Genomic DNA, 25,864 nt, shown 5'->3' on the forward strand with positions numbered 1-25,864 from the left:
ATACTATGACATTTATGACATTTTTTATAAAGTACTACACTATGACATTTTGTGACATACCATACTATCACATTCTATGACATGTTTTATGACATACTAAGATTAGTCCTGTGTAGTACTTTTTCATAGTTTGGGTGAAATTAACATGACCATATTGACTGTATGGTTTGTGTTAATTGTAAAGTTACCAGTTCAGTAAAACACAAAACAAGTGCACATTTGCATTGATACATTACTGATTTTAATCACAATCTATCACAGCTGAAACATTTCTTACTGCAGAGAACTGAGGCAGTGTAGCTGCCCAAATCCTCTTGAACTGGAAAATAAAACTGTTTTTATACAAAATATATTTAAACACATCTATTTGCAGATTAGCTACAACCAGTTAATTTAGTTCAGCATACAATTTATTCTCAGCTGGCAAAGAAAAGGCAGGATTTGGTTTCCTTCGAGATTACCCAGATAGCAAATGAAAGCCTTCAGGCAACCAAAGAGCCACTGTTGGTCCCATGCTGCCAAAAAAACTGTTTGAGAATGATCAGAGTCGCCAGATTTTTACCAGCTGACCAGATGATGATGTTTTGTCAACCAAACAGTGACGTCGGCCCAACAAAAGCATGCAAACAAGCTTCTGTTGCTAACACAGTAAGGCACTTGAGGTCCCATGATAGTCAATACATTTTTACAGGCTTCCAACAGAAATTGGCTCTGTGTCCACTGGGCAGCTCTTTTCTGTCAGTAGTGTTCATCGCATGTTTCGGGGGAATGTCGGTGCTGTCTGGCTGAAACGTATGCATGGTGCCTTAGTTAAATAAGATCTTTTAAAATTCTCCAGCAGCTAGGAGCTGGTGCTGCAGCCTGTTAAACCACTTACAGTACATGCATCTGTAAATGTTTGTCTGTTGCACAATCTGAAACCATTTCCATGAAAAATTAAATGACTTAAAACTCACCCTGACCCCCGAACCAGTTGTAAAATCATGCAAGAGACTGTAGTACAAATCCAGGACGTGGACGGATGAAAAACCTCAGGGTGGAGGTAGCAGAACAGAAACAGCACAATTTGTATTATCACCAAACTGATCCCCTGTCTTCACCAGGCTGACTAATACCAGAAATACTGCCAAAACTATTAGTCTGTTCAACATATACAAAAAGTTCTCAGTAGGCTTTCTTAAAGGAATACTTCACCCACAAAATGACCATTTGTAAATCACCTTGTCATGCCATGTTACCTTGAATTCATTAAACAAGTCAAGTCAGATTACTTCATAGAGCAAAAAACGACAAATGTTGACCAAAGTGATTCACAAAGAAATTAAAAACGAACAAAACACAGGAATGGTAACAAAACCTGTCATAAATAGGAGAATGTAAGTAAAACTAATAAGAGCATACAAAATCAAACACAAAATAGGATGCACAAACAACAAAATGAAACACAGGTGTTAAGCAGTGTGGTCAGGGATGTCATCCCTGATGATAATTAAAAGGCTAAAGAAAAGAAAAGAGATGGGTCTTAAAACAGGTTTTAAATATATCAATGGAGGGGGGAACAACAACTGAAAATGCCTTCAGAGCAGTGATTGGTCTCCACATCTGAGGGGCTGAGAGGAGGAGTAGGGAATGAGTAGTTCAGAGACGTAAGTAGGTGTGTGTCCACGCAGCGTTTTACAAACAACTAAAAGAAATTTGAAATCAATTCTGTACTTCATTGTGAAGAGAAGCCAGTACCAGGGTTATATGGTCTCTCTTCCTGGTACCAGTGAGGAGTCTTAATGCTGCGGAGGGAATTGCAATAGTCTACATGAGACAAAAATAAAATCTCTAAATATCTAAAGGGCAGGTTTAAGGAAAGGTTTAATTTTGCAAGTGACCTAAGATGTACAAAGATGCAAAACTATATCAAAACATCTGTTTACAGACTCTCACATACCTCTTGCAGTATAATCACAGTCTCATTTATACTTAAAATATGCTCATTACCTCCCAAACATGCATTTTTGCTGAAACCTTAGTATTTAAAACTGAACTGAAAGCGAAACTTTTTGTGCCCCTTTAAAGCCAGCCTTAAATACTAAGGTTTTTTAGCCAGATACATGTGTTTGTGAAGCACTGAGCTTTAAACATGGTCCCAGGTCAATCGATAAAGCAATATGTTCACCGTTTTCAGTGGAGGCATTCAAGAAAAACAGTTATCTTCAAGAATTCAAGATAACACAGCATGACTCACTAATTCGCTAATGGTCATTTTGTAGGTGATGTATTACTTTAAAGGAGGAAACAGGTTATTTGAATCATTCATTTATTTCTGCATTTATCTGTCCCATTCTCATGCTTTATACGCCCATAGTAAAACTGCAGGTACAGTTTACAATGTAGAAAATGGCAGATTTGTGTAGTTTGAGCTGTTGTGGTATTAATAAGTCATCTCTAGGTGATTAAGAAGAAACAAACATTAACTCGCTGTCATCAAAAAGAGGAAGGTTGCATGTTAAAGCACATATTGAAATCTGTGGAGTTATGTGGAGCTGTTTCAAGAGATAAATAAGTGAGGAATAGAAATGCTTGTTTGAGTATTATACATGTACAGTGTGGATGAAAGTTTGACGAGATGACGTCAGTTAGTTTCAGTGTAATGGTTGCTGTAAACTGTCTACCCAGAACAACAAGTGAAACAGGCGGCAGCACCTTACAGACGAGCACCCAATGGACACAAAGCCGTCAACATGCTTCCTCATGTAAAAAGCCAGAACAGAGTCAACCAGGAAAACTCAATAACATAATATTGTGCTTTAAAACTTTCTTCCACCATCATAACATCATGCTCCAGTTCCACCCACCCACCCACTGTGATGCATCACACCCATGGGAGTCCTTCCCTCTCATGGATGTGAGACATCACATCGCACAGCTCCGACACAGATCCCACTGTCATACACAGACATATCAATAGCTACATGTGTGAACAGCACGTACCCATGCACCTCCAAGTCTAACAAGACATCAGAATAAACAATTACACAGTGGACAGATAAAAAAAAATACCATTTAGCACAAAGGAAAGCAAACTACCCAATCAGAACATTTTTTTTAAATGCTCTTCAAAGCCGTATTGCAGGAGGGCTGCTCTACAGTCACACAGGGGGGAAACATTCACTGAGCGTGCCCATCTTACAATACATATATTGGTCTATATAAATATTTACATGCAGAGTAGGAATCATAGTAACACATCCTCTATCTTGTACCCTGGGCTAGCACGGTTGTGGTGGCTTTAAGGAGGATCTCATGCTACATGCAAGATGGTGCCAGTCTTGTCTAAACGTGCATTAGTGACAACTGGAAGCTGAGACGGAGCTCTTTTGGTAACTTGGGCGTAGGCGTGTGGTTCCACATCAGTACGTTGTCTTCCCTTCGGTGAGCCTTGTAGTTAGGACAATTTGGATGGAAAGACAAGAGCCCTCAGAGATCAGCTGAAATATAATGCTTTATTCCTTCATGTCTTGTGATCACAACTTTTCCACAGTGTGGCATTGTAAACGATTAGATAATTCGCAAGCTCTTTGTACTTAATTGGTATTGACTGACACGTCTGTGCACCCCAGTCGCCAGAAGAAACTGTTGACATTGTGACGTAGTATATGAGCTGAAATGGCAGGCCACCGTTCAAGACGAACAAACCAAAAGAAACGATTGTGTTTTAGCTGGATTGTGCCCCAGTAAGTGTTTTTTACTGAGACATCACTTCATTTCCAGCCAGGATTGTGTCACCACAAGCGGGTATTTCAAGCCAAACACAATTCCTTCCTGACATAACCAGCTGGTTTTGTGCCTAAACTTAATCACTCATTGACCACGAGGTTGCTAAAACATAAAGCAACGTAACATTTGAATGTATCAGCTACATAATAATGTATAAATGTTGTGTATCTGGTGTTTGCACAAACTTACAATGCCAACATTTTTCCTGGTGATTGGGTTGGTCTGCAGCACGTGTGTTGACAACTATGTTGGTTTTGAACGCTTGCTGAAATCTGCAATCTTATCAACTTTCTATGATCAGATTTGATAGATTTGAATGACATTTTGCCAATTAAGTCCTTGTGCAGTTGCCAGTAAGTAGACAGTGTCTAACATTTGACTTCAGAGCATTTAGAGAACTATAGGAGTGCAAGTAGCAAACTCAGGCATTGAATTGGGACTAGTATTGACACCCGGCTCTGTGTGGGCAGGATTTCTTGCCATAGCGCAACATCACCTTGTAGTGAATTGTTTGATGCTTGCTTCACATAAACTGAAACTCATGATGGGTCCCAAATCCATACAATATCATAATTCTCTACAGTATGTACTACTGTACATATGAATTGTCAGAGCATGCTGTTTTAGCTTTTAGCATACAAAAAACCAACATGCTCACATATTGTTAGCATGAAAATACTCAATGCGGTAAAACTTCACAAAGAGAAAGCAAATTGTTTTGTTTTTTAACGATACCTTTTGTGTTTTCAAGATCTTTTTGGAGCTGTCTCACCATCACCCACATTTCCTTTAATTATTTCCACTCGTGAGCAGCTCCTGGCTCGTTGGAGATGAGTTTGAATACTTGCTGGTTTGAGTATACTACATGTTGTGACTTTACTAGTATGTGCGGAACATGGATACATCATCAAAACTTGCTGAGTCTTAGTATGTAGTATGGATTTGGGACACTCCTTCAGTTTCACTTTGTTTAGCAGCTATCTTTCATCCAAGAAATTTGGGGATGTCCCCCTTTGATGTGACAGAAGACAACATCCACATGGTTCTGAATGCAGCCTTACTGTGGTTTATAAGCTGACAAGTAGGGGTGGGACAAATAACTGATACAGTAATATATCACAATACAGTTTCCTGTGATACTGAGACAGAGCTGCAGCTTCTTTAACTCCGAACTGTTGGGCATTTTGCTGGTTTGTGCCTCATATCATTGTCACAGTTGTCTTGACAGCTCTGTTTTCTCATCATACAGGCAGCAAATGCAGACAAAATCCTAGATTTTTCACATATAATTTGCCGGTTCTTCTCAGTTACATAGTTTGTAATGTATCACAGAAGACTGTCTTGCACTATATTACAGAATCACAACTAGTGATTCGATTGCAGGCAGTGTATCGTGATTTCCCGTCCCTACTGCAGTGTGATAATTTATTCACCTGGTAAAATCGTACGCACACTTAATCAAAATATCGTGTGCAGTGTTTCAGCGTCAATGTACAGAGTCAGATCAAGAGTCACTGCTAAATTTAGAAGTGAGCATGTTAGAGTAGGATAGACTTTTATTTAAAAACACTTCATACACTATTTTAGCGTTTCTCACATGACATTGAAGCAGCCAATCAACAAGAGTTTTTGACTTCTGTCATTTGTTGGGATGTTGTCAAGCTTAAATCTTCACTTAATAAAGCAGAATCCAGTTGTGAAGGTAAGAAAGGAGAGGAAGTGTGTGTTTGTGCCACACAGTAAATCATCTCAGCTCAGATTTTTTAATAAAAGCGTACTCTGGTAGGATCAAATCTCGCCCAGTTTCCAGTTGTCATGATTGCTTTCCTTCCACCGTAATCCATTGCACAACCATTCGACTGTAGCACACTCTGAAAAGGTTTGGTCTTTGATTATTTTGTCATGAAAAGCCCAAATTACACAGTCACCAGCCCAATTCGCTCAAACCTAAGATTTGAACCAATCGTCCCAAATCAATGGGGGGAGAGGGATTTCAACCACCACCAACCCTGGGAGCCCTGAGGAGGAGGAGGGGAGGAGGGGAGGGGGAGGAGGGGAGGGGGAGGAGAAGAGGGGGAAGAGCATGCGGGGTGGGAGGGCAGAGACGTCTGGGTCTTCTTGTCGTTCAATCATTCCTGTCGGAGAGAAGCAGTGTGTCTTTAAGGAGTTGTAATGATTTCCTGTTCCAAAATAAACAAAGCACAGGTACACGTTATGTTTGGTACAAATGTTTAATCAGTTTTAAAAAGAAAAGAAAGAAGGCGACTGGAGAACAACAGGCAGACCAGTTTCCACCGTTTGAACAAAAAGCTAGTTGATTTATCTGTTGATTTCATAATCTTGGTCTGATCTATTGTCATACTCTGGGCCATCATTCCGTGTTTAGTGTGAATTTACTTCCTGGTCAACCTACAGTACTCCTCTTTGTAGATGTGTGCAGCTTTACCAAGCAACGGTTGATCACATTGGACAGTTAAGTTGTGGTTTAGTTGGTTTAATGGGTTAATGCTGTGCTCACATCATATGGGATTGATAGAGTGAACAACTTGTGAAGCTATAGCATGCTAAGTTATGCTTTTCATACAGACACAAGCCGACATGGAACAATTAAACGTTTGGATCTTTTATACCTTACATTTCTACATTTGGCAAACCAATATTCTCCCAAACTGTAGGGGGCAGCTTATCGAAAACTCCTGTCTACCGTATAGTTCTCCATTTTCTCTGCCCATTTGCATACGTGTAGTTAGAAAATGTCATATGTGCTCAAACAGGCAAAAACCCGCCACACAGGACCCTTGCAAAGGGGTGTGTCTGATGGTGTGACATCACTTTGGTCGTGCAGATACTGGCAACCATCGTGGACACGTCATGCATAAATCATGCATAAGCGTCATCAAGACAGTTTATGATTACAGTTAGTTGTGTGAGGATTAAAATACTGATCATTGACAATACGACTCTATATCTATTAAATTTGTGTACTTGAGTATTTCTAAGTGCAAAGTAGGATAAATCTGCTTTGTGAAATACACAAGTTTCCTGGTCATTATTTGGGCAAATCAGAAACTTGTACGATAACTCTGGTATAACATTAACGCAGCATGAGCCCCCAATTGTCATTTGAAAATGGGACTTTGGCGACTCCTAGTGGTTGTAATAAAAAGACTGTAGAAAACAGTGATGCCAACAAAAAAAATCAATCAATTAAAATCATTTGAAGATGTTGTAAATATAAACAAAACAATCCACACGTAGCCTACATGACTTTAGAGTGTGACTACAGACCACATGATTTGAAGTTGATGATGAAGTTGCAGATGCAGAGGTATGTGAAATTAGCAAACTTGTTTAATTCTGTGGTCATTTTCAGCTCTAACTGAGAGATATATATAGGTAAACACGGTGGTGCAACCTATCTGATGTTTCTGCTGTGCTTATTTAATGTACCATGGTACTCTGCTATTATCTTTGATAAACCAAATGTTAAGTTTATATTCTGTATGCATATTCAGAAACTCTAAAGCTCAGAGTTAAATCTAACATTTCTCGCTTGTCATAAATGCAATACAAATACTAATCATCTTGTCCAAACTCTATGTTGCTATAGACAACACATGTATATTAATCTCTGATATTAAACAGCTAATTGTGAGTCACAAAGCATTTAATGGCAAGTTTCCACCTAAAACCTGTAGGTGCAGAGTTTGACCACAAGATGGCGCCAGTTCATCTGATTTGTAATCAGATCAGAAAGTAGTTGTCCCACACTGACCAATAAACAAAAGCTTTTACAGCCCTATTAAAACTGTGTAGTTGTTAAAAATAGGAAGTACTAATACTGCTATCATTATTATAGAATATTCAGCTATTAAAGGCACATGAAATTATTTTGGACGGCACTATTTTTTATGTTTGTCTACTAGTCTAAACAATGACGTTTTGTTTTTATTTTATTCTGTAATTCTTATCTTATCTTGGTGGAGTTTTCAAACTTTTGCCAGTACCATTCTAAATATAACCTTATTTTATCTCAAATTTCAGCAAGCCAAAATGTTACTCCTGTCTGAAACCTTTGATAATCTAGTTTTGTTGTCTTTTCTTACTTGGAATTAAATTTTCGTTTACTTGTCTACGTTTGTCTCAGTCTTGAGCCCTGTAAACTTCCAGAACCCCAATTAGAAATTATTGTTTATTGAATTACATCTGATTTGCAGTGTATGTATTGCATGTAGTGTTAGAAACACCTCACCCTCACTCTGACCTTTGGGTCCTACCCTTCATTATGTCAGTGTTGAATGTGGTGCGACCCGGTGAGGGTGGTGTGTTGTACCAGTCGACAGTGACAGAATTTAGCATGGTGCCTCGATGCCAGCAGGTTAGTCAGCATTAGTTTGCCCATGATCCCAATCATAATTACACACTTCTCTCATACAGCTGCAGTTCTGAATGTTTGCTGATTCATTCCACCAATTATTATTAATAAATCAGACCCCTGACACCAAGTCATCCACAAGGCCCAGTTAACTGCTCACTCTGGTGCCTGTTGCTAACAGTTTACCATGTTGAGCGATCGTAGGTGGGTAATATTACTGTATGTGGTTACCTCCTTTAAAACTCTCTCCTGTTTTTACCTGTTTGATCATCTCTCCAGTTCTCTCAATGACGATGGTCTTGGCTTCTTTGACGGGCGAGGTGACCTGGTAGTCGTCGCTCAGCAGACCGAGGATCGGGTACTGGTTCCTGTACCTACACACACACACACACACACACACACACACACACACACACACACACGTATGTTCAATTATGGCTTAAACTGACAGATTCTGTTTATGAAGTTGTAGTTTTTAAAAAGTGTTATCATGAATCCACTCAATGGGCACAATCCACTTCTCAACTGACAATTCGTGAAATCCATGTAACGCTATGAATCCAAGATGACCACAGCTGCTGTATTTCAGGAAGTTCTCCGTAAGCTACAAACATTTAGAGGCACTTTTTACTGTAGGTCTACAAGTGGAGTCTAACGGCCTCACGCAACTTCTTCCAACTGGTCCTGAAAAACTTTGCCACAAAACTTTTTCAGGGTTAGCTGACAAGAACATTATGCCCGTTGTAAATTCAATCTGATTTTAAATAGAGCAGATGTTATCTAACTGTCTAGGGCTGTCCAGGTATAATTTAATTTCATCATTTTTATTCAGACAATCAATTTTGGTAACATCTACATTAGCTGGATGAATTCTGATTATCTCAGAAGTAGTTATCTATTAATGGTCCAGTAGCTTCGCCATTTCAACTATCAGTGTTGATCGTAAACACGCAATCAATGTGGAAAGTGTTTTCGTGTTGATGGGAGGTTATTTGTAGAGTAATTTTCAATTTTAAATATTTTAATAATGGCACTACATTTCAGTGTTTGGCAACTTATTTTATACTGTTAACATTTTTAGGTTTTTAAAAAATAACAGTTATACATGAAACTATAGTGTGCTACGGCAACAACTAGCTTTTTTATAGCCTCACTAATTTTCAGTATTGATTGATCTGTGTGTTCTTCAGATTGATTGTTTTGTCTTCAAAATGTCAAAAAAAAAACAAACAAACTGAAAATGCCCATTGATTCCACATCTTTGAACTGCTTCTGTTGTTCAACCGACTGTCCAAAACCAAAAGATATTCTGTTGACTGTACTGTACAAACAGCTGATGAACCATCAAATATTTGGTATATTTGCTTGAAAAATGACCTAAACAGTGAATTGATTATTCAAATGTTCAATTCTCTGCCTTTTCAGCTCTACAGTGTGGTGGGACAAATGTTCATCTAGTCTGCTGTGCTGTCGTACCTCTTGGTGATGATGGTCTTGGTGACTTGGCTCTTGGAGCTGTCGTTCCTCTCCTGCATCAGCTTCCTGATCTCCTGAGGGTCACAAGAGGTCAAAGGTCAGTTCAGTGTGTGATTCATAAAAGTAGAGTACTACTGAAGTTCACTAAAACAATACATCTGAATCTATTTGTGTCTGTCAAGTATCAAAAACTTAGAAGTTCTTAAAGTTGGAAGTTGTCTGGTCAGTTTTGTAGTCTTGCTTATTTTTTCTTTGATCAGATTGTTACAGATTTAAATTATAATGTTCAGAATTTTAGACTGTATTTTATTTTGTACAAGTCCTCATGGCTGCTTTTGTTGAGACAACATTTTAACATAATGGGTTCTGTTGTTAAATGGAAAAAGAGTCACGTAGCTGATCTCATGTCTTTCCAGTGAAACGCAGCTAGAACTGCCTCTGGCCCTTTGTGCGTGTGTGTTTGTGAGAAACTCTAAAACAGGTATGTCATGCCAGCACCCTGACGTGACAAAGGCATTCCTGAAGTTCAATTAACTGACAGCCTGCTTCAGTTGGTGCTGCACAAAGACTAAAGGGTTAGAATGCAGTCGGACCTGAAAGGTGAAAACCAATGAATGAACGGAGAAACGAATCAGCTCACAAGCCTGGAGTGTATGTGTGTTTGTTTCTTTTACATTCACCAGCTGGCCTGGTTTTTGTGATTTATACACTTCATTCCAGGTAAGTTGAGTCTTTCTGCATGACTGAACACAAACATATTCCTTTTGTTTATTCACTGTGCAGCACCTATGCTTGTAAAGTGATCGCTTGAAAGACAAAACTGGTTTATTACAACTTGCGTCTTATTTTGCAGTTTTCTCCATCATGTGTCATAACTCCTAGAAATTATGGCTGAAAATATGACCCAAGTTGTGATAAACAAGAATTAAAGGACCATACCAGAGGTTTTGCATGTATGAGCCCATTCACTACAAATCACACATGCTTCATGTCACAGTTAAAGGAGCAGTTCACCTAAAAGAAATGTAACCCAAACCCAATTGTTTATAGTTTTTATGGTCTCAAACGATACGATAAAATAAGATTAGACAAGACTTTTTTAATCCCGCACCAGGTAAATCCACATTACAGCAGCTTAAGAGTCAGAAGCAAGAAACAAACGTGCTGAAAAACAGAATCAAAATATTACAAAAATACAAATTAGATGAAATAGAAATACACTGTACTAGTCCATACCCATTGGTAGCGTTGTCACCTTCTACCTCTGCCAATCCTCAATGCCTATGTGCAGTTTCACATAAATTGACCACATCAGTGAGCAGAAAAACGTGGAACAGACAGAATGACTGACTGACAGTTTTTTTTATTATATACAGCATACCATACCATGACTTAGTCATACCAAAAATTACACACTGGGCCACAGGGGGAGCCACAGCGATCGGTCACATTTTAGCCATTTTTCAGCATTTTTCTGTTGTTATAGTGCCACCCAGTTGCCAATTACAGTTAAATTTCTCCAGTCACCTTGAGGCGTCCTGTTCTACTTATCTACCAAGTTTAGTAAAAATCAATATGGCAGTTAGGCCTAGATAAGAAATTAGCTCTCTAGCGCCCCCATTTTTTTTGATGGGGTCAATAATGGAGGGGTCCCTTCAGATTATGTGTGGTCATATGCCTACAAAGTTGCGTGGTGATCGGTGAAACCCTTGAGATGTTATACACCTTTATGTGATGAGCCACGCCCTCCGCAGTATTCATTGCCTTATAGAAGCTCAGTTTTAGTGAGTTTTCTAACTTTTGCCAAGAGGGAACTTTAGATATTGGTCCCTAGATTATGTTCACCGAGTTTCATGCAGATCGGTCAAACTTCCTAGGAAAAGATCGATTTTAAGTGTTTTTCAAAAAATTTGAAATGGCCAAAAATCTGTATAACCGGAAGTTATGGGTTCTTGGTGCAAATTTGTTCCTCATGAGGAGAGGCATCTCTGTGCAAAGTTTCATGTCTCTACGACATACAGGACATGAGATATGCCCATTCAAAGTTTGCAATGTCAATCGGTAGCTATAGCGCCCCCCTTTGGCCAACTGATGTAATATTGTGTCATTCACATCCTCCCATGACTCTCTACCACTGTGCCAAATTTCACATGGATTGACCAAGTCAGTGAGGAGAAAAATGTGGAACAGACACACACACAGAGTTTTCGTCATTATATAGTAAGATATGAAAAAGTTTTCCATTTTGAATTTGAGGAGAGCGCAGCGCCCAAAACATGAAAGCATATCAGTGCAAACAGACTTCAATGGAGGGAGGCAGCAATGACAGATAGCAATAAAAGTTATAAAACATCTTTAAAAATTTCTGAAAGTTTCTATGCAGCATTATCCAAGTGTCTGTATGCATTTTCTGGCTCAGGGAAATCCAAACACAACTAGTTTTGCTAAATTATTGCAGAACAAAACATTTCCTGTGAGGGACTTTGTTGTGCACGCATGCAAGACACTTGGATAATGCTGCACCAAAACTTTTGGACTTTTCGTTTCCAGAGCTTTTTGCTGTCTTTCATTCGGCCTCCACCGAAGTCTGTTTGCATGGATATGCTTTCATTTACACTCATTTGATAGAAAACATTTTCTGGAGGCGAGTATTATACACAGTTTGTTGGTTTTGGGTGAACTGTTCCTTTAACTGCTGTGCAAACCTGCTGCTGTGTTACAGTTCCAGACAACCATTGGTTTCTCTTAAATTCCATACAGCATGAAAATCTATTGGCAGGCTTTTAAAACATACAGTATTATAATCCACTACCACAGGCATCAAGTTTGCATTCATTTTTTTAATAGAGATTATACCATGACTGCAATGCAGACTTTACAACATAATGACAGTGGAAGAAACTTTTAAAGAGCTTTAACTGCTTGGTCACATCTCCCTGTTTACATGTCAAAGCATCCTTGGATTGAATTGCATGTGTATGTAAGGAGCTGAAAAGTGCAAACACGCCTGTATGGGTTCAAGATTTTAAATTTTCTTCTGTAAATACAAAACGTATGTAGATGTTTGGCTCAAATTCTGTTAGAAGTATTAGTAGAATTCTCTCGCTGACCATCAGTGAAACAGTCGACTGAACTAACATGAGAATCGGTGTTGGTGTTGGTGTGTTACAGACCTCCTCCTGTCGGGTGATGGTGGTCTGCCGCTGCTCCAACATGGCGAGCAGCTCTGAGATCTTCAGCTGGAGACTCTTTTCTGAGGATGACTTCTCGCTGGTGGTGGTGGTCGTCGTTGTGATCTTCGTTATCTGGTTCTGTTGGGGGACGGAGAGAGATGAGGGACAAATGAGTACAAAAAGAGCTTAAGTGAGTATGTAAATGATTTCACATTAAAGCTGTTCTTACAAGATCTGCTCTGCAAGATAGAACGTCTTTCTTCCCTGAGGGCGTCTTTAGCAGAGCATTTGTCTTTGTACGTTCAGTGAAATGAAGTTGTAGTATGTACACAGACTTCAATCATGATCACTATGAGCTGTACAATCTGCACAGCCACCTGGTCTACAATCTCAACAGAGGGAGAGAAAGAGAGGAGGGGGGGACAGACAGAGAGGAAGAGTGGGGAGGGATGGGGGGAGACAGAGGGAGAGGAATAGGAATGGAGGGGAGGGGGTAGAGGAAGAGGAAGTGAAAGGAGGGGGGAGGCAGAGAAAGGGGAGAACAGAGGGGGAGGAAAAGAGAGAAGGGGGAGGCAGGAGGGAGGGGGAAATGGGGAAGGGAGAGGAAGAGAAATAGAGGAGAAACAGGAAGAGAGGAGGAGAAAGAGAGAGGAAGAGGGAGACGGGTGAGAGGGAGACAGGGGGAAATGGGGAAGGGAGAGGAAGAGAAATAGAGGAGAAACAGGAAGAGAGGAGGAGGAAGAGAGAGGAAGAGGGAGACAGGGGTGAGAGGGAGACAGAGGGAAAAGAAAAAGAGAGGGAGAAAGGGGGAGAAGCAGAGGAAGAGAAAACAGGGAGACAGAGGGAGAAAAAGAAGAGAGGAGTGGAAAGAGGAGGGGATGGAGGGGGGAGGAGGAAGACAGGAGGCGGGAGAGGAAGAGAGGGGTGGCAGAGGGAGAGGAAGAGAGAGGAAGCGAAAGGAGGAGGGGGGAGACAGTTCTTGAGGGTGGGGAGAGGGAAACGGGGAGGGGGAGAGGAAGATAAATACAGATAAATACAGGAGAAACAGGAAGAGAGAGGAGGAGGGAGACAGAGGGAAAAGAAGAGAGAGGGAGAAAGGGGGGAGACAGAGGGAGAAGAAGAGAGGAATGGAAAGAGGGCAGGGGAGACAGAGAGGGCGGCAGAGGAAGAGAGAGGAGGAGAGGGGGAGACAGGGAGAAGAAGAGGAAGAGAGAGGAGGGGATGGAGGGGGAGAGGAGGGAGACCGGGAGACAGAGGGAGAGGAAGAGGGGGGTGACCGGAAGAGGAAGCGAAAAGAGGGTAGAGGAATGGAGAGGAGGGGGAGATGAAGAGGGGGGAGACAAAGGGTGAGAAAAGAGGAGACAGAGGAGAGGGGGAGACAGATGGAGAGGAAGATTGGGGAGAGGAGAGGGATAGGAAAGGAGGGGAGGGGGGAGAGGGAGAGGAAGCAAAAGGAGGGGAGGGGGAGATGGAGGGAGGGGAATAGGAAAAGAGGGGAGGGGGTGATAGAGGGAGAAGAGTGGAGGGGGGAGAGGGGGGAAACGGGGGGACAGGAAGAGGAATAGAGAGGAGAGGGGGAGACAGAGGGAGAAGAAGAAGAGAGAGGAGGAGACAGGGAGAGAAAAGAGGGGACAGAGGAGGGGGAGAGGAAGAGTTGAAAGAGGGGGGATGGGGGAGACAGAAGGAGTGGAAGAGAGAGGAATGGGAAAATGGGGGAAGAGGAGGAGATGGGGGAGAGGAAGAGAAAGGGGGGGCAGAGGAAGAGAGAGGAGGGGGAGACGGGGGAAGAAGAGAGGAGAGGAGGAGACAGAACGAGGGGGAAGAGAGAAGAGGGGAGACAGGGTGAGGAAGAGAGGGAGGAGGAAGAGGAAGCAAAAGGAGGGAAGAGGAATAGAGAGGAGGGGGAGTAAGAGAGGGGTGACAGAGCGAGGAAGAGAGAGAACAGAGGGAGAGGAAGGGGGGAGACAGGTGATCATCACCTTGAGCCTCTGGATCTCTGCGTCCTTCTCTTGTTTCATGGAGCTCAGCTGGTCTTTGTACTGACGGGACAACTCCTCTGTCTTGATGTGCAGGGTGGTGCTGCTGCTTTGGCCTGCCAGCTGCAGGACGCAGAGAGGAAGAGCAAACATCACCATCATCATCATGACTGCCTGCCTCACTGTTTTTATCTTTTGATCTCCTCCACATTTAACAGTCTCAAATGGTCTTCGTGCAAGACAGGCTTTCTGTTCTTGACTATTGGCTTTGGAAGGTGGACTTGATCCTTCTCTGCAGCGATCATGAAACATGTTGGATCCTCGCTTGGATTGATTTACGTCATGAAGAAGAAAAAAATCTGCCGTGTATATTAAACTGTAACCGCAGCCACTGGTCAAAGTGCCAAATGGTTTGAGCTGCAGGCGACCTGCACCTTGTTCCAATCCACCATCAACATGCTCTTCATCATTCAGATGCTTTTTACTCTGTTCTACACGGTCTCAGCATGAGTCCTTACACCTGCATCATCAAGACTCTGCCAAACTTTAGACAGCTCGGAGCTCCACAAAGCTTCAAGTGACCTGATTACACTGATCTCGACACACACATGGTGAGGGCGAGACAGGTGGTGTGTTACCTTCTGTCGGAGCATTTCGTTCTCCTTCTCCAGCGCCCTCATCCTCCCCTCCATCTCTTTGATCTTGAAGTCGCGGCTCGAGTCGTTGTTTTTGCTGCTCAGGAGCTGGCTCTCCAGGGCGCGCTGGGTGGCCGTGGTTTCCTTCAGGGAGACCTGGAGGGGGACGAGTGCCACCATTATAGTACACTTAAGTTGCTACGGTAACCACTGACCATGCTTGCTCTCCCTCTGTGTCTTCCTCTCCCTCTCTTCCCCCATCCTTTCTCTCAGTCTGTCTTCACTAAAAAGAAGTTGGACATGGCAAGGTGTTCAAACAGTCAGATGATCAGACAGGTTTCAAACCATCCACCCAGGTTAGACACACAGCTTTCTGTTGCTTACATCTGCCTTTAAATAAGACACAAAAAACTGAAATCAGTGTGTGTTCACTGATCATGTTTCAGTTTTGTGTCTAGTTTTTGTGCTTCTACAGATGCTAGTGTGGTCCAGGTTCTGAAAGGCTTTTTAGTCTACAGTAAAACAAGTTAATACAGTTACAACATCAATACCGTGATCACTGACTTGACCAAAAACACACACCTCACACACAGACAGGTGCACTGTACCTGGAGCTGTCTGTTGTTTTCTCGCATGGCCTCCAGGAGGCAGTCATACTGCTTAGCCTGGTCTGCTTTGAAGCTCAGATCTCTCTCCAAACCCTCCTTCTCGCTCTCCAGACGCTGTGAAAACAGAGACAGACGCATCTTTACGTTTACAGTAATACGCTGGAATATTTTCTCATGTTTATAAGCACATTAATCACATAGTTCCTCATGATTTCTTGTCTTTTATTGCCGATTGTTGTACTTTTTGACTCTCTTTTCCTCAGGTCATGTGAGGGAGCAACTGGGGGACTGTTTATTGTGTTATGTCTTTTTATTGGGAAAGATTGAGTAACAGAATACAATTAGCATTTTGTCTGTGAGCTAATTGTTTCTCTTCAGGAATGTAAGCACACAATAAATATGTCTCCACCATGCCGCATCAATGCTGACAATAACAAGCTGTTACAATCTCGCCTGACGCCTGTGATTTAAAGCATTTAATATATTCACACCATTGTGACAAGCTTATACAATGCACTATGGAGACATACTGTTCTGACCTGTCACAGCTTCAAGGTTCATCTGAGTTTGTATGTACTCGTTTTATTCATGTGAGGTGTGTTGTAATCCTGTTTTTGTTCGGATACATTAAAGTATATATTTAAAATCCTTTAAAAGTGTCACATCTGTTTAATTTTCTATCGACATTTTCAGTGTGAATTTAAAGTGAGGCTTTTGAAACTGTGCAGGAGTTACACATGAACAAATCAGTTTTTAGGAGCAGGAAGTTAGGGACAAAAGGCCGATAAGAGTCACCTTCCACAAGGAAATAACAGTGCCTTGATACCAGAATTCTGATATCAGTAATAACATTAAGTTTATTACTGAAATATCTGGTGGAAAGAGATTAGTACATTTCAGTTAGTACAATTGTAAGGTAGTTCTCATAGGATTATCATTCCTTTACTCCACTACATTTATCTGACAGTTTAAGTTATCATTTACTGTGCAAAGGAGGAATTTAAAAATCTATAATATAATAACTAATTTAAAGGAGCAATGTGTAGGATTTAGTGCCATCTAGTGATGAGGATTACAAATTACAACCTGCTCAAACTTCTCCCATGTGCCTAGCGTAAACCACTGATTAGGATTCCTTCAGTGTTCATTGTTCAGGAGGTTTTTAACGGGAGCCGAATTATCAGCAGAGGTCCCCTCCTCTCAAAAAGACATGGACGGACAAGGTTATTAAAACCTGCTAATATTTGCTCACTTTTGACTTTTGGATAAGTTAAGATCCAGATGATCACGATTTTCTTTTTTTTTTTTTCTTTTTTTTAATTAAGCACCAAATTACCCATAGAGGTTTCTTCCTCTCTAAAACAAACAGACCAGGTAATTAAAAACTGTAAAAACACTGAATAAAGCAGTTTCACGTTAAAAATCATCATTTTTCCCATGCTGTTCTGCTCATAGCAGAAAGGCTGCCAACTACAGTGGACAAAATGAAAACTGGAATGGCCCTGTCTAGAGCCATTGTCTGGTTTGTCCGTTCTGGGCTACAGTAGAAACATGGCAGTGCAACATAGCATACTCCATGGATTAGGACCCACCAGACAAATTAATTAGCAATAATAATCCGATGAAATTAGGAGTAACTAAAATTTTTACTCAGAATTTTAGTACTTTTGCTTGAATAAATGATTATGATACCTGCAATCAGAGCTAAATAACACATCCTACAACAAGATAATAAAGCTTTTTTCTCTTTTTTTTTAAACTCACATTTTTGTGATGTTTCTTTTTGGTCGTGTTGCTCGTCATGTAGAGAATTGTGGAAGCCAAGTTTAGTATGATCCGATTGGTATGTTGGCAATGTGTTTGTTTATTTTCTACTGTCAGTCAGTGGTTGGCCTACACAGAAGGAGGAGTGTCCAAAACTAGGACACAGTTTTAATACTTCAGCGTCTCTTAGCCACACAGAAATGTTTCCTCTTACCCGCAGGTCCTCGGACATGTGGAGGAGCTCCTCTCTCAGACTGCTGAAGGTGGACAGCAGCAGACGCATGCTCTTATCTGCAGTGAGACGAGTCTGACCGAGAAACACAAACAGAGAGATGGATTAGCGCCAGTGAGGGTTCATTGTCCTGCTCTAATCTAACCACACAACACATTTCTGAGGAATAACTAGAGTCATTTCCAACAGAGATAAGAGACGAAGCACATTACAGCATGGTGCGATCAACTATATAACACTGGGATAATGTGTATTATGAGCCATTTGTGTTTATACACTGGGGTGTTTAATAATGTGTTACCAGATAAAAAGACAAACACATAAATGCATAAAAACACACGTTCAGTGGATCAAAAGTAGAGCAAGAAAATAGAACATTTTAAAAACTGATGAAAATAGTTGAAGCTCTTGTGTTAGTTGCTTGTAATGTTGTGGATAGTTGAAATTAAAGGAGCTCTATATATAACATTCAGAGCATTAATATAGCAGCAAACCACTGTATGCTATGTAAATATGGCGGAGTAATGGCGTCCTGAGCAAAGGATGAAGTCATGCTCCCTCTTTGTGTGCACGTGACTCCCTGCCTGTGTGTATCCCACTGGCAAGCTGATTGCCGCCGCTCTATGCACTTATACGTCACCCTCCCTTCGCCCCTCCAAATTAACACCATTAGCTTAGGGGTGTCCACTGTCATTGTTAGCACTGTTCATGCTGTTAGCACCATTTTTTGCTAAATATCAGCCCTTGATGAAGACAGTTTTGTTTTAAACCAAAAACAATGAAAGTAAATGGTTAAATATGAACATGCAGTCTGCATGACATCAGAAATAAATACAGCAAATGTCTATCAGTACAGTTTGTCATATTCTGGTCAATTAAACATTCATTTCGTGACTTTTTTTTTTTTTTTTTTGGATAATGATGAAAAACTCCCTGTCTGTCACTCACCTGCAGCAGGTAGCGGATTTGCTGTTTGGTCAGTTCAGTGGCTCCTTTGGGAAGCAAAGCCTCCACCTCCTCTCTCTCCACCTGAACACACACACACAAAATAGAAGCAAATGAATAAAAAAAGAAAAAAAAAAGGATGATCATTTTACTTTGAATCGTTTCCAGTGATATTCATGTTTGGTCCCTAGAATTGACAGAAAGTCGAAGAAGAACATACAGAAGAAAAGTACCAGCTGCATCAAACAGTAAGGAATCAAACTGAAAAATATTCTGACAGTTAATATTCGATGTTTAGACCAGGGGTCCTCAAAGTTTTTCAGCCAAGGGCCCCTTAGTTGAAAAGGAGACTGATCAGGGACCCCCTTCTACATATATTGTGCATAACTGAGTTGCACTTTAAATAATACTCTTAATATTTCCGGGCCGTCTCTTGTTTGCACTTGCCTGCAGCTGCTCAGTCAGCAGCAGATGAAGCATGGCTAGGTGTGTTAGCCTCACCCTCTGACACATCGTCCACCTCAGAGACTGACAAAAGTGCAGAGTCTCTTACTTGGAAGATTATAAAGCCATCCATTGTGGCTCACAAGAATGTGAAATAATAATACAGCTAATTGGCCTGTGTGTTTAAATAGTACATAAATGTTGGGCAACTAGTTCACAGCACCGTTATGGATCAGTGCCGCACAGTGATTTAGCATAAGCTAGCACAAATGATTGCACAAGGATTCTAGGGTAACTGTTAGCCTATCATTAATGTTGTGTACTGTAAATTAATTTTTTTAGACAGGCCAATTTATCTTTGCTGACAGCAGTAATTTGGCGGCCCCCCTGCAGTAACTCTGGGGACTCCCTAGGGGTCGTGAGCCTCCTATTGAAGACCCTGGTTTTATATTGTGTTGAATGAAGTTTCAGGCTCTACATCGACTTTAACCACAGATTTATTTCTCAGATGTGCGTGATGCAGGTTTGTTCCTCACCTTGTAGTCATTGCTGGGGTCCAGCTGGTGTTTCCTGTAACACACAGAGAGGAAAGAGCAACAATGAGGACGGCAGCATGACTGGAGAAAACTGAGTGAGAGTGAGTCACATTACTGGGATTCACCTCCCGTCGGGGCATTTAGGCAGCAGGCGGTAAACTCTTTATTGTAGCTCATACATTAAATTAAGCTTGGGGAAAGAATTAGGTACAGAGTTACAAAGTTACACACAGTTCATAGCATTTTATGTCCAGTCTTATGTCATGCTGAATACATTTCTTTAATGATAAATATTGATAGAAACATATTTTTATTATAGCACAAGGCTCTTATTGTTCTTTATTCTTCTTGTCTTAGTCAATGCCTCTCTACTGGAGATGTAAAACTTTTTAAATGATTCACAAATATGAAGTATATTTCTATGTAAAGGCTGAGTAAGGTTGAGATAAATGGCCACTGTAGTTTCTAAAGAACAGGACCCAAAGAGGTAGAAATAATGTCATGAAATAATGAGTTTTTTGGAGGCTCACATGTCATAGATGACTGACTGGTGAAAAGTTGGAGGAGGATTAAGGTCTAATCTCTCTCTCTCACACACACACACACACTGATGATGCCACATGAATCAACTGGGCGTTAACTTCATGGACAAAAACCTTACGTTCACATACTGCAGCTCTGAGGTGTATCTCGCTCTCATTGGCTGCACCACAACCACCTACAGTTCACGGCCTCCTCCCTTTCTCTCATTTTCAGGTGATGTAACCGTGTCTGGACTGGAAATAGATGACTACCAGAACTGATCATACCGCTTCTCAGTAAAATTGCACTATAGAGTTAAAGACAGGTTACCGTGAGTTACAAATTTCCTAGAAATTCTTTTGTTTCGTTCCCTTGTCTCCACTGATGGCACCTGCTGTGTCTGCAGGTGAAGTATAAACATTAAGTAATTACGAGAGAAAGAAACCGACCAGGACTCGTCTTTGACCTGTTCCAGCCTGTTGCTAATGATGCTAATCCAAACCACTAAACCCAGCGTCTGTCTCCATGACTATATCCCACAGCTGTTGTCTAGGGATCAACTAACTACTGCCAGGATTGTAAAACCAGACTGAATGACATCATCACATAATAATCTGTTATTCAGTGTTTAGAGAGATGGCTATTCTTGTGTTTATCCAATAAAAAGAATTTACAGTGAAATGGAAAGCTGAACTTCAGTGAAATGTCTTTCATGCACACACACTTACTTTCCACGGATCTTGGACACGTGCTCAGAGATGCAGGAGTGGATGTCGCAGTTCTTCCTGTAGACGTCAGCCAGCAGCTCGCCGAAGTAACGCGTGTCCATCTTGGCTGGCTGGGGCGCTTCCCTCTCCTCGGTTCTCACCTCCATCCTGGAGATTTTCCCTATTGCCGGCGGCGGCGCTGCCCTCTGCTGTATGACGTTCACAACCTCCACCTCTTCCACCTCCACTGTCTCCCCATCTTCCTCTTCTTCTACATCTTCCTCCTCCTCCTCCTCCTCCTCCTCCACCTCTTCTTCCTCCTGGATGAACATGGCAGATACAATTTATTAACCACTTTGTGTTTCTCTGTTGTGTCTGGAAAAATAATTATCAGAGTCCTTCGAAATCTCAAGTTTTCTAAAGGTGATGCCGCACAGTCGCCTGTGTGTGTGTAGCCTGGTTCAGCTTTAAAGGACGACATGTATGTTCCAGTGCATTCACATTTTTATACCCCCTCTGGGCTGCCGTTGTTTCTCCATCATGTTACTGCTATATGAAAATCAGTTGGTGCTTGATGCTATCCATCACAGTAAATATGTCAGCTTTCACTGTTGTCACAGTTACATTATTTTGTAGCAAACAAGTAAGTGCATTAAGAAAAAAAAATTGGTTTTCAAGTCCTTCCCCAAACTGTTGCACATAACTGTTTTTGTCGAAAATATCGTTGAGACTTTCTTGAAATGAAGCTTAGCGTAAGTTCAATCAGGAAGACTTTCTTTGTGCTCATTCATTCACAAGTCTTTCCCCCTCTCCCCCCATAGCTGACTATGGGGTTCACTCTTATAGTTATCCAATCAAACTTCGCCCACAGTATTTATCAGCCAATCAGGACACTACTGCAAAATTTTAAATCTGCTCTTTCCTCTGCTGCCGTCAGCTGTCATTTTAGGCAGAATTGTCGCACCCTCCTCCACCCTGTTCACCGCCAGCCATCATATCCAGAGTCCTCTACTCATCCTGATCATCAGCACTTCTCCATCCTCTCCACATCTTCCTCTCATCTCATCTTCACCACTTCAGTGTCTAGACCCCGTGGGGAGGGTTCCCTTTTCAACTATGGGTTCATCACCGTCCTTAACATATGCCATCTCCATGGGGTTTAATCGCAAAAGACTTTTCATATGTTCACTTATGTGCACACGTTAACAAATATTCTTTCCACTATAAAAAATAAGTCTGATTGAATTGGAATTAAGGGGCAGAAGCCAGTAAAAACAAGCAGAGACCAAAATCAAATATAATAATAAAGCAGTTAAAATCACCGAAAGGCAAGTTTTAAACAAATAGGTTTTCAGACGTGATTTAAAAGATGAGAGTGGGTTTGCAGCACTAGACCTTGGAGCAACAAGAAAAGATGCATCTGAGGATCTCAGGGTGTGAGACGGAACATAGAGCAATAAAAGATCAGTTATGTAACTTGGAGCCTCTCAGGGCTTTGGAAGTAATCAATAAAATCTTAAAATCAATTCTCAAAGCAACAGGTAACCAGTGTAGGGAAGCCAGGATCGGTGTGATGTGGTCATGTTTTCTAGTTCGAGTCAAGGTATAAATACGAATAATTATCTGTCCACATACTATTGGTCATATCGACAATCTGGCAGTGAGCTCAGTGGGGAAACCTCAACGGCTCTCCACCTGCCGTCCTGCACAGTCCTCACTGCAGTTTGGCATGATCCAGGCCAAACACACCCATCGTCTCCTTTTATCTACATGTAGCAACAGAGTCGAGTTTAAGTGTTGTTGCGTAACCTGTTATCTAATGCTACGCTGAGCTGCCTGCTGTGTGCACTCTGCACACAGAAAGCACTTTCAATCTCTGCAAACTCCCGTCTGTTTGCTGACATATCCCAGACTGGTGGTCCAGGCCAACATTGTTAAAGTTTTCCTTGTCTTGTTTCAGCCTCTTTTCTTCTATTTATAGGTCCTGTGGTGCACCGTATGACAGAACTTGTTAAAAAGCACTTTACAAATTCTTCTCAGTTACACCCACAAGAGAGTTTCATCTTGCAGCGATAAGATGACCTCATGTGAAAATCCTGAGTGCGAGTCAATCTGATACAGAACGATGAATGAAGTTTGGCGCTTCTTTTTTGTTTGTGAAAAACAGGTTGGTTGGGGTTTTTTTTTTTTGACAGGCCAGTGTTTGTTATTCTACACTTTAAGCCTGATATAACCCCACGTCTTAAAGACTTATATGTAATCCGAGGGTGCAGCTGTTTTACTTGCAACTACTGTACACAAAGGCCTCCCGGGCCTGTACGTCCCTACCCATCCCTCCAACTGTTATATATCATTGGGGTTGGTGGACAAGTTCTGAGAGTAATAATGGCTTAGCAATTAGTTGCTTTGAGTCTGTGGTTGATATTTCACTCAAATCTGCACATCAAAAAAAGCATGCCTTTTTTTCCTGCATGAGAAACTTGAGCTTTTGTGTCCCAGCATGCATCTGCCTTAAAGGGACAGTTTGCCAATTTACAACCAACTTTGTCAATCATAACAATGTGGGTACTATGTGTAAATGAACTGAGGTAAACTTCCTCCCATCTTCCCAGCACCCAGATCTCCCTGCTCAAATCTCTGGCTCTAAGGACTTTACTCAAACTACGCATTGCATTTCTACATCTTGGTGCGCCCACCACCGTGGATACAAAGAGTATAGAAGCGGATCAAGAGAGCGACCGGCCCCTCTCTCAAACTCAGACCAAACATTCACACCACTACTGATCTCGGCCTTTTAAAATCTAAGCTGAAGACCTACCTTTTCAGAATGGCTTTTAATTCCGACTAGGGCTATCCTTTTTTATGTTTATTTATTCTGTTTTAATGTATTTTATCTATGTTGAAAGGCTTTTAATACCCTGTAGCACTGTCGCACTTTCCATTGTTTTTCTTTTCTGTATTGTCTTATTGTTTTGTTTATTTGTGTGTGTGTGTGTGTGTGTGTGTGTGTGTGTGTGTGTGTGTGTGTGTGTTTGGTACTTCATGTACTTTCATTGTTATTTGACATTGTTGTTAAGCACTTTGGGTACCTTTGGGTTTTGTGAAGGGCTATAGAAATAAATGTTAATTGATTGATTGACCAAACTCAGGTCAAACTGTAAACCTAGGCTGTGTTGATCACATATAAACCAAGATTATGTTACTGTATTGCCTATATCTTGTCAAAAATGTCTTAAAAAACATATTTTAGTACACTGTTTAGCTGTAATACAATAAGAATTGGACCAGAGGTGGGTGCCACAATGTATACTGAGATCAAACGGTAAAATTAGTCAGTCAGTGGGTTACCTATTTCTCACCTTAAGTGTTTTCAGAAACATATTTTAGCTTACTGTTTAACTTTAATACGAGATTGTTTGTTACCGGCTGACCGCCATATTGTTTCCTGTGAAAAAAAGCCCAAGCTCGCATTAATAACCCACCATTAGGAGCATTTATCGGTCCTGTGCGGCGCAGTGCATCCTGGTAGCTGTAGGTTTTCTACCCTTTAAGCTAATTCCAGAGCCCCTTTTTCTGTGTTTTCTCTGGTCATGTAGCACAAATTGTGGAGTGAAATGGAGTGAAATACTTCTTTAACATAGTGAGTGTAAGTCTTTAATTCTAACATTTGACCCAGCAAACATCTAAATGTTGTGTAATATTAAAACCTGCACACATATTGAACTTTGGCAGGTCCACTGTTAAATTAAGAGTCATAGCTGTGTGCATTGTTTTTTCAAAATCATGTAAATCATGATATAACTATGGAAAGTATTATGTTAAAGTAAAGTAGTAAAATGTTTCTTTAATAATAACATTTTTCCCCTTATGGCACTTCCCTTTCATGCAACAATTTATTTCATAACGCCACCAATCAGCCTTTCCGAAGCACGCAAGCTCAACAACTGCTAACAGATTTAGCCAATTAGCCCCTAACTGTCTTTGTGTCATACCATGTTTATTAACAGCAGAAGCACTTTCGGATAACATAATAAAGCTGCAATAGTAAGTTTCAAAGGTACTGTGAAAGTCCTGCAGATAAGTGAGCTTTGAGCCAGCTCAGTTTCAGTTTCAGATTTTAAACTCACAATCCCTATCGACTACAATAAATTATTCTAAATGGTAAATTTTGGTATTTTTCCAACCTGGATGCTATTTACCCATGTTTTTGTATCAATGTGACTAACGGGAACAACAACTTTTAAAATTGGTCCAGTATTGAGCTAAACAGACTGCAAAGTAACCATTCAGGGCATCTTTGCACCATCAATTTACTCCCATCAAAAGTGCTTGTTTTTGCCACTGACAGGCTCAGAATATTATTTTAGGTGTCTGACAACTTTTGCTACAGAGTATGACCTTTTCATTTAATCAGAAACAGCCTCCTAATTGCTAACTCACCAAACCCACCAGACTCCAGAAACAAAATAAAACTCACAAAAAGCATCTTGGTTCATCTTTTTACTGCTCCAACATTTCCCAAATCTGGTTTGGTTGATATAAACCCTTAATTCAGCTTAGATGGACAAATATATTGGCTCCATACATGCTTAAATTACTGTATGTTAAAGTGGAGTCGGGTGGAATGGCAGTGGTGATGTTATAGCTGTTCCTGATTAAACAAAAGGGATCTTACTCGTAAACAAAATGGTCTATCTCTGTAG

General features: G+C 40.9%; 1 protein-coding gene across 3 annotated transcripts in view; it reads right to left on the bottom strand.

The window, feature by feature from the left end:
• Positions 1–218: 218 nt before the first annotated feature.
• The window catches only part of pof1b (POF1B actin binding protein), a 48,702-nt gene continuing 23,056 nt past the window's right edge, over positions 219–25,864 (bottom strand). For 2 of the 3 annotated variants that reach the window (XM_049591888.1, XM_049591887.1), the window contains exons 3-13: positions 21,183–21,481; positions 19,933–19,966; positions 18,956–19,036; positions 17,990–18,082; positions 16,012–16,125; positions 15,407–15,559; positions 14,772–14,891; positions 12,793–12,930; positions 9,620–9,693; positions 8,403–8,517; positions 219–5,948 (exon numbers count right to left, since the gene is read on the bottom strand). In XM_049591888.1, coding sequence (XP_049447845.1) covers positions 5,928–5,948; positions 8,403–8,517; positions 9,620–9,693; positions 12,793–12,930; positions 14,772–14,891; positions 15,407–15,559; positions 16,012–16,125; positions 17,990–18,082; positions 18,956–19,036; positions 19,933–19,966; positions 21,183–21,481 — 1,242 coding nt within the window. In that variant the 3' untranslated portion in view covers positions 219–5,927. The remainder of the gene's footprint in view (positions 5,949–8,402; positions 8,518–9,619; positions 9,694–12,792; positions 12,931–14,771; positions 14,892–15,406; positions 15,560–16,011; positions 16,126–17,989; positions 18,083–18,955; positions 19,037–19,932; positions 19,967–21,182; positions 21,482–25,864) is intronic. The other variant, XM_049591889.1, reaches the window with a different exon arrangement.

This window comes from Epinephelus fuscoguttatus, linkage group LG12 (genome assembly GCF_011397635.1).
Source record: "Epinephelus fuscoguttatus linkage group LG12, E.fuscoguttatus.final_Chr_v1".
In the NCBI taxonomy this organism is placed as follows: Eukaryota; Metazoa; Chordata; class Actinopteri; order Perciformes; family Serranidae; genus Epinephelus; species Epinephelus fuscoguttatus.